We start from the raw sequence: 9,957 nt of genomic DNA, 5'->3' as shown, positions 1-9,957 counted from the left end.
GCTTGGAGATTTTTCTTAAAAATATAAAGCGGTATAGAAATTAAATAACTAAATAAAAATACTGTAGCCCCCCCCCCCCGATCCACACACGTGGTAAAACCATTCAAAGAATCAAACTCAATCAGTGTAAATATCGTAGCACTCGTGATTCAGGTACTTGTACATACAAATCCCTGGCGGCAGACTGCATAGTAAGATACGTCGATGCATTTTTAAAGCTTTCCCAGTGCAAACGGAGGGAGCTCGATCTGTCCCGTGCGCAACCATTGCACTAGAACCGCACGTTAGCACAGAAACCACCGGCGGCTTCCTGCCAGCCGCCCGCTAGTTAAGGGGACATTTTGACAATGGGCCCAGCACGCACGCACGCGCTGCTCTTTCCTTCACGCAAGGCCGCTCCGCTATCTCCTGCCAATCACCGGAGAGACCACCCCCGCGACTCCACCCTCCCACACCTTCCATTCGGATTTGGCCAATAGCAACGAGTCATCAGCGGGGCCCAATCAGCAGCCCCGTTCGCGCGCAAAGCCGCCGCCGCCGCCGCCCCGCCCTCCGCCAACCAACAAAAAATAGCCGATATATCCAACCAACGTCTGCCCCTCCTGAGGAGGTGAAAAGGAGTGGGCGGGGTCGGGAGAACGAGCCAGAGCCAGAGCCAAGAGCCAGAGCCAAACAACCAGGCGGGGCAACCCCCCTTGAGGGAAGGATGACGCAGCGAAATTTCCAGCGCGAGCTCGGCACGGCCGTTTGCCTGCCTGCCAGTCCAACGGTGAACCTCTCCCTCGCCCGTGACGCAAGCGCGCACGACGGCGGCCGTACGTGGGCGAGCGAATGCTGTGAGGCGCAGATGCGCGCACGCGCGAGCGGGGGGGGGGTGAAGGGGGAGGAAGCGGAGGAGGAGACGGCCGAGGACGGCGGTTGTCACGTGAGTGAAGCGGGCGCCGTCGCATCGCCGTGCCTCTCAGTTCGTCAGCGAGTCCCGCGCGGTCCGTCTCTTCCCCTCACCCCTCCCTCCGCCGCCTTGCATGCCGCGCGCTGCCGCCCCCGGCCGCCTCTACCTGTCCCCAGCCGGCCCCACCTAAGGCCTCGGCCGCCCGCCTCCTCGTCAGGAGCAGCAGCGCCTCCCGTTCTCCCTCTCGTCCCGCCCGCCCGCCCGTGGCCGGAGCCCTTGATGTGGTTCGGGGCCCGGCGGGGAAAAGATGCCGCCGTCCAAGTCCCGTAAGATCGCCATCCTGGGCTACAGGAGCGTCGGTGAGTCACTCCCTGAGGCGGGTGGAGGGTGCGGGGAGCGGGCCCCGAGGGGCTCCCCCGGACCGGGGCGCTTCTCGCAAGCCCCCCACGCGGGCGCGCCCGCCCTCGGCCCAAGTTGAGGCTCCGCAGGCGGACGTGCGCGCCGCTCCCGCCTCCTGGCTTGGCGGCCGAAAGGGGGCAGCCCGCCTTCGAAGCCGGTCGCAGGTGAGGAGGACGACGACGGCGACGACGACGACCCGCCTTGGGCCTGTCAGCCGTTTTCCGGGCGGGCTGCTGCCCTGCCTGCTTTCGGTGCTGGCGGGGATGGGAAGCGTGTGGCGGTGGCCTTTCCCCGTAGCCTCGCCGGGCTCCCCGCGCAGTTCCCCCCGGGCAGATGCCTCACAACTCCCGGGCCCGTTTTCTCCGGAGAGGCTCCCAGCGGCCGTTTTGCATTTCCCGCGTCTGCAGAGGCGACTTGTTAATCTTTCGCGGGGAACACCGTTCCCGCTCCAGGCTGACGTGAAATCTCTTTACCAACCCACCCCCCTTCCTCGTGCAAAGCGTGGTTACGGGTAATGCTGGTTTCCGGGCCAGCTCCCAGATGTCCACTCCCATCCACTGCGCCTGGCACCGCATACCCAAGATCGCGCTTTCGCAATAATGATTTTGTAGCTGCCGCTAACAGTGAGTGACAATCTCTTCTTGCCGCTCCACACATTTGGTCTTTGAGAGCATTCGCTTCCGGTGACCCACCGCGTTAAGAAAAATGGGCTCTTGTGTTTTTTCCCTCCACCCCTCCCCAAAGTTGGAAACTGGTATGAGTTGGTTGAAATGAGTTGGTGGAAATAATTTGCACATTCGGTTCTGCAAATTATCCTGGTCTGAAGATGACAGTGTGGCTAAAGCGTTAGTGCAAATTAACCAATTTGAGTTTTGTTTCCTCAAACTACATTGCTATGTGGGTCAGTTATTGTGGATTTATTGCATGTTAACAATGTGTTGGATACTGTACAGGAAGAGAAGCGATGCGTTACTAAAACCATTCACCAATTTTCTTGGTCTGATCCCGTGAGGAAGATAACTATGGCTTTGTCTTGTCTCTTGGACATACTTTATAGACCTGCTTAGCTTCTGCACCAAAGGACTTTCATAGGGAGTAAAACTCATTCAAGCAGAATTCCCCAGGATGCTGGTAGTGGTTTGAAACTGATCACAGGTGCAGTTTCTACATATAAAAGACATTAACTTCAGTTGCTCTTTGTAAATCATTTTACTTTTTTGCTTAAAGTAGTTTAGATTAGGGGGTCTCAAGATTTGCCAAATTAAGTCTCCCTAAATCATTGGCCAAGTTTTTCAAATGTAAGATTAGAAAGTAATTATTGTGGAGTAATTGAAAATGAAGTAATAATTTACTTAGGACATGTAGTGGAGGTGCAGGGGAATGTCTCTGAAAGAAGCCTCCTCCCTTTCCTAGCAGTTGCCTCCTTAAGGAGGCCCAAATCAACTTCAGGGATTAGGCAAACTTCTTTTATTCTGCTTGCTCAAACATTTAGCAGCTTGTCTGGTTTCTGACTGTTTCCTCCAGGTGTGATGATGGGACAGGTAAACACATAGTAAAGGGTGTGACTGTATGTGTGTGTGTTTTATTGGCTACTGTACAGCAAGTGCTAGAGTATATTAAATAGTATGTATTTGATTCTATTAGAAAGCTCAATGGACACCTGGTCTTTGTCAGGTAAATGGGGTCACTTTCAAAATACATTTGAGGGCAAAGAGCATGTGACCACTTCTACAGCTGACAAAGCTGCATTGGGGACTCATCACATCTTTTATGGTGCACACCTACAAAACAAAGTGTTAATTACATGGGCACTTGAACACAGGTGTTTTCACATGTGTATCATTGTACAAATAACATTTGTCTGGAAGCTGTGATTGGCAACAGCTTCCCATTGAGTGCACATTTGGCAGCAAACCTGGGTTTTCCACCTTGTCATGCACAAAAAAAACCTTTGAGTGTTTAGTAAAGGCTTCTGTTACATGAGTAAGTCAGCCGTGCAGTTTGCTACCCAGCTGCTTGCTTGAAACATGTAGCAAGTGCTTTGGGGTGCCCCTCTTTCCATCCACTTACTGCTCACCAATCTAAACAGCACTATCATAGGTCATTTAAAGCTGGAATCTAACCCTTTTTTAACACTATGCTCTCTGCTTTCTCCCCTAAGTGTCCATGGACCTTTAAATGCTGAAATGATGGCATTCTTTAGATATTTTGTTCTGTTGTAAACAAAAGTAATGTTAGAGAGCAAGGTGGGTGGAAAAAGGGCTTCAAAGTCCAGCTATATAAACAAACTGGGTAGCAGCATCCACAATGTAAACTAGCTAAGTGTTAAGTCATAGTGTGTAAAATAAGTTATTTCCAACACAAGGTGGGAGGAGTCCAAAGTTGAGGAGCTGTTCATGTTCACTTTCACAGTACACTTTCTGGGTGTTTAATCTTTATTTAAGTTTTATTGTATAATGTAGATAAGAGAAATGTTTAAATAGGCAGGTTCTTATATTCCAGCTTCCTTTCTCGTAATGACTGCCATAATGCTTGGAAATGTGGTGCTGAAACATACTTTGGTTTATAGGGCCTTTTTTGTTGTAGGAGAGCTTGAATGATGTAGTGGTTAGAGCAGGGGTAGTCAACCTTTTTATACCCACCACCCACTAATGCATCTTTCTTGATGGTAAAATTGCCTTGCCGCCCACCAGTGCTCAATGGAAGGAGGATTCAGCTTGTGCCGTAGAACCCCCTACCGCCCAGCTAGAATCCTGAAACACCCATTAGTGGGCAGTAGGGACCAGGTTGACAATCCCTGGGTTAGAGTGTTGAAGTAGAACCAAGGTTCAAATCCCCACTCCATCATGAAGCTCACTGGGTAACCTTGGCCCAGTCACTACCTCTCTTCCTAACCTACCCCAGTGGTGTTGTGGGGATTAAATGAGGAGGAGGAGAACCATGTACCTTTGAGCTCCTTGGGAGAAAAGGGTGGAATATAAATTAAATAAGTGTGGAAATTATTTAAGGGAAAATATACTGAGGTCAGGTTTTCATATCTACTCAGTGAAGCAGGCGTTTTTACTAGGTTCAGTGAAGCAAACACACTTTCACCTCCGGCAGAAAGTACAGGTGGTTTAGCTAAAATCAGACCCTTGTTTTGAAGTGGGATCTTTAAAATGATATGTTCAATCCAGAACCTTAACTCCATGTTAAAATAGTTTCCAAGTACAGTACAACCTTATAAAGTTCTCACCTGCTGTATCTTTCTTCATATACTTTGGGGAAGAATGGTTGTCAAGTTAGTGCCATAGAATTGTTACCATAGCAATTCCTTTTGCCTCCCCTTTCCACCTTTATTGGGAATGAAGAGGAAATCAAGGCAATGCAATAGAACAAAGCAGATGTAACACTGACATGCTTCTCCGGTACTGTAAAATCTACAGTGACTTTGGTTTCAGAAACCCTTCAGATGCTTTCTCAGTGTGAAAAAGGCATACCTCAAGGCTTTCTTCATGCCTGGATCAAGTTCCAGTTGTTGTAATTCCATTTCTTTCCCTGGCACAAAGATTATAGAGAGGCCTGAATAGAAGAACAAAAATGTAGCTTGTTCATACAATGTGACCAAGGAAACAATCAGCATCAGTCTGTAATTGAATGCAAGAATTTGCCCTACATGTGTGGACTTTACAGGCTGGTATGGCAAAGATAATTGAGATGTAAGGTAGCCTCTTTGTATAAGGCTCAAGCTAGCAAAGGTATAAGGCATAGAAAGTACCTGGTTAACAAAGTAATTAGATTAGGAAAGTAAAGGTAGACTTTCTAATTCATTAAATCATTTGGATTGCCTGAAAATAGCTATCCTACAATATTTGTTTGCTTACTGATCTGAAAATGGCCCAAAGAACTCTCTGAAGGAGGCCTACTCCTGTTGAAACCTTTGCACACATACAGGTGAAGTACACAGGACAGAGTCTGACCATTGGCCATCCAGCTCAGTACACTGACTGACAGTGGCATTACAGCATTTCAGACAGGAAGCTCCTCTAAAAGCAGGAAATATGAGCTGGGGTTCTTCTAGCATTCAAAGTTTCATCTGGGGAGAGGCAGGTGCAGAAGGGCTCTATGGAGGATCCATATCTTAGCCCAGGGGTCAGCAACCTTTTCCAGCCGTGGGCTGGTCCACCGTCCCTCAGACCATGCGGTGGGGCTGGACTATATTGGGGGGAGAATGAACCAATTCCTAAGCCCCACAAATAACCCAGAGGTGCATTTTAAATAAAAGCACACATTCTACTCATGTAAAAACACTGATTCCCAGACCATCTGCTGGCTGGATTGAGAAGGCGATTGGGCTGCATCTGGCCCACGGGCCTTAGGTTGCCTACCCCTGTCTTAGTCTTATAAACACTGATATACAAGCAGCAACCATTTTAGATAAATTCAGTTGACATGTGATTGCCATCGCGTGGGTCCTTTTGGACCTGGAAGAGGGCAGAACGTGCTTATACATGCTCCACCAACACACACAGGGGCCAAGAACACAACCCCCATGTGAAATGGTCACCATCTGTACCTTAAGGTATTAGTGCTAGGTTTTAAAAAAAGAAAGAAAGAAAAGACTGGTTTATGCTAGTGTAGTGTTGCATTCTATGCCTTTGGTGTGAGTTTCTTTTCTTAGTTATTTTAGTTATGGGTGCTTAAATGTTAGACACATTTTCAAACATGGATGGGGGAATGATCATAATGCACAAGGACAATCTGCAATTAAAAGTTGCCAAATATTTAATCACATCACTGAAACAGCTGCTGAAATGCAGTTTTACACAGTTCTTTGGTCATGGTCTTCACTATTTGCTGAATCCAGATCTTGTTCTTAAGCAGGATAGCTGCTCCTGAGTAGTAGTCTGAAATGCCAGCTTTAATTAAAAGCTTCGTTTTATTCCTGCCTGTCTAGTGGCAAATCTTACTGCAATGCACTTGTTAATGGTAGCAGTAAACTCTAGAGGCAGCATGTTTGACTGTAATATCAAGCCACTGGAAGGGTTGTTTAAGGACACTGTGCTAGAATTAACTCCTGAGTTGCCTGGTTTGCATTTCTGAGCTTTTTTTCTCATCTCACTCTCAACAATACTTAAAACAGTCAAGCTGCTAACATATTTACATAGGATACCTTGTTCAGTCACCAACTCCTTTTAACACTTCCTGTATTTATATAAATATCAGTTTCCTAAATGAAATGCATAGTCTACAAATATAGACACTGATGTAATTGAATCTTATGTCTCTGTGCTGTGGAAGCCTCAAATATTTTTGGCTCATACTATGAAGCTATTTGACACCGTCAAATGGAACTTAGCTCTGACCTTCCAGTTTTGTGTATTTGAATAATGTGCACTTTCTAAGGCTGATTTGCAATATATTACTTGGCATACCTTTGCAGTAAATCCCGACAAAATTGATTTCTTTTTCAGAGCTACCTTAAACATTGGAAGTCAAATATCTTCAGCTTCTTTGCATAATAAAATTCATCTTTTTCATAATATAACTGCATGTATGTGAATGCTTGGCCTTGGCTGATGAATATATAGTACCTTGCCTGAAATGCTGTTTGCTGCATTTCCCTTGTGAGGCAAAACACGGCTGTTATTTAGATTATAAATCAAGTGATGCAACTTCGAACTTAAAATTCTGTTAGTATTCAAAATGAGCAAAGAGGCTCCCAGTTTAGAGCCTGTTTTCAGTGCTTGCTCTTGCTTTGGGGACCACATTAAGCAGGGCTATTGATGTGTTTGCATTGATAACTCCTGCCAAAGGAAAGCATGCCTAATTTTTCCAGACACTGCTGGTCCTCCGGGAATATGGTGAGAGGGTTTCCCCACCCCTCATTTACTTCAGTTTCTGTCCTCATCTGTGCCTCAAATGGCTTGGATTAAGTAACTGTTTAAGGTGGTGCAGGTGGGAGGCCACACTAAAAATAGAATGTCTGAGATAGATAGTTGAATTATATTGAAATTAGGCACATACACATCTGCCCACTTAACTTTGTGTGTCAAATGCAGGATCAGCACATCTGAGTATTCAGTCTGAGACTCATGATCACAAGGATGAGGGTGTCTCATAGTTTGGGGGCAGGTACTGAACATTTATGTAACCTTTTCACTATAATATGGTGCTCAGATGATATTGTACCATTTGACGCGTTGATCTTAAAGGCTGTGGATGGGAGAGAAAGCTATCTTGGAGGTGTGCTAGGCCTACTTTGAGATACCCTCTGGGATCACAAATATTGGCTTTCTTACTAGCCATCCATTACTTTTAATGAAGAGCTGGAGTCAGTCAGTCTATGGAAGGCCACAGGTTCCCTGCCCCTGCCATAGAAGAAGTGTGTGGGCTATCAGGGGCAGTCTTCAGATTGTCTCTAATGTAACTTGGGGGTTGTGCTATGGTCTCTCACAGGCCAGTCCAACTTCTCATACCAAGGGGGCTGCAAGAGTACTTCAACACAGAATCCATGGGCAACACACTTCATTAAAGTGTTTGCAATATATTTATCATTATTTAATAGGCATAATTAAGATAAATTTATCAATTGTGTATTTAATTAAATATATTATTTAATTAGTAAACACATTTTAACACACAAACAGATGTATGTGCTTATGTTAATAACACATGACACCAAAAATATCTTTTTAAGGCTTTTATGTTATTTTTTTCTTTAACGTTGCCAAGAGCTGCCAAAAAAGCCATCATAGGCCATATCCAGGCCATGGGTTGAACCACCCTGGTCTACCATATTGCTTACTTCCCACTTCAGATTTCCAACTGTCTTTCAGTGCAGCCTCAAGAGTTTGCTTGCCGTTTTCTTGGCTGGGAAAGTGAACTGTTGTGTTTACAGGTTCATCCATACATGAACTTAATGTGAATTTGAAGCAGCGTGTGCCTTTTTGTGTGTATGTGCTCTCAACATGACATTTCCCCCTATCCAATTGGCTGCCTGCAGTTTTTCGACAATAAACGCAGATTTGGGAAAAATCCGAAAAGGGGAATTAAATGCAGTATAAAACCACTTGTTACTCTGCTGTGAATACACTAAAGTGCATTTTGTGGGTGGTTCTGGTGACATTTCTGTCACCACACCCCCTACTTCCATTTTGCTTCCATCAGCTGATAGGATATGTTCCCCCTTTTTAGAACCAAATCAGCTGTTTTTCACAGAAGAGATCTTGCAGAAAACAACTGTATTAAAAACAAAAAAGAATCCCTTGCAGATTCAGGATGCAGGGAAGGGGATGGTAGCCTTTCATGAGAGTGACTCCAAACCATTACCTGATTTTGAGTACACACATTTAAATATTATTTAGATAATGCAGCCTGGATAGCTCATTTGGTTAGAGTGAGATGTTGATAATGACAAGGTTGCAGGATCAATCACCATATGGGACAGCAGCGTATTCCTTCATTGCAGGAGGTCGACTTCCATCTCTACATTTCTATGAATCTAAGATCAATTAACTTTTGTTCCAGCACATGGTCTGCATTTGAAAGTATGTACCAAAAGGTGGGGTGGGAGGGGACTATGTAGGGACAGCAATTGATTCCCCCCCCACCAGTTGCCTCTTTAAACCTAGGCAAAAAATCATGAGGTATCTAAAATTCAGGTCATTAACTGTCAACAGTAGAAGAATGTTTGAAATTAGAAGTCGGAGCAGCACAGAGATGGGAAATGAGAAAAACTGGCAGCTAGGGGTGCTGGGAAAATCTTGTAAACTCTACTTGTGATTCCCAATTGTTTTGGTTTGGTGACCCACTGGTCCTAATTTACTTGGTATGATAGCCCATCAAATTATTGTCACGTGAATTTGGGACCTTAGGTCTTCTCTGCCACTAATCATCAGAGAGTAGTTCCAAATTGTTAAAATGTAATAATCAAGCCTTTCTGAAATTTGCTTATAAGTGTCAATGCTGTAGTATAATATGCAAATGAAGTTATAAGACGTATTCATCATTCCAGTTGCGGATTACAAGCAATAATTATTTTGGGTTTACACTTGCACAGGCTTCCCTGCTCTATAGGACATCAAGCACTTTGCCCAGACCAGAAGACCCCATTGAACTCTGCCTGTGAATGTTCAGTAAACCCTGCCTGCACTTTAGTAAACTGTTCTCTAAGACCATGAGGATTAGAAACTTCTTATAAAAAAGGAGGGGGACATTCTGAATTCAAACTTGTGGCCAGTATTCTAGACATTCCTCTCTTTGCCCATTTTACTGTACTGCCACTTCCCTTTGAGTTGCATGCAAGGAACATGAAAAATATAGCTCATGTTGGCAGGCTGATGATAGAAGACCAGTGTACTTCCTTCTTAATCTTGTAGTGGATTTTAACTGACAGAAGGAGGTTTGCTGGAAGCAAAACTGTCTTAGGGTATAAATCTCGATGGAGATATGGATAATCTTGTTATGTTGTCCAGTGTGGTGGCTCTTCAAACTGAAGAGCAGTTATTTTGGAAACAAGAATAGAGAAGTTGGGGGGGGGATTATACTTCATAAGAAATCGTTTGGCCTGTGTGGGGGGGGAGGGTTAAATTTGAAAGTAGGTTTAACATAATAGTTTTTCATGAGATTGTATGATGGCATTAAGACTAAAAGTGGCAAAAATAAAACTAAGCTTGAAGTATTCA

General features: G+C 45.0%; 1 protein-coding gene across 1 annotated transcript in view; it reads left to right on the top strand.

The window, feature by feature from the left end:
- The first annotated feature begins 931 nt into the window (after nt 1-931).
- RHEB (Ras homolog, mTORC1 binding) overlaps nt 932-9,957 on the top strand; it is a 30,968-nt gene continuing 21,942 nt past the window's right edge. Inside the window, exon 1 of the mRNA XM_079947088.1 lies at nt 932-1,251. Within this exon, the coding sequence (XP_079803214.1) occupies nt 1,200-1,251 (52 nt within the window). The 5' untranslated portion in view covers nt 932-1,199. The remainder of the gene's footprint in view (nt 1,252-9,957) is intronic.

The sequence above is a fragment of the Podarcis cretensis genome (genome assembly GCF_951804945.1).
Source record: "Podarcis cretensis genome assembly, chromosome: 12".
NCBI classification, from domain to species: domain Eukaryota; kingdom Metazoa; phylum Chordata; class Lepidosauria; order Squamata; family Lacertidae; genus Podarcis; species Podarcis cretensis.
This window is presented reverse-complemented; position numbering and strand designations above follow the sequence as displayed.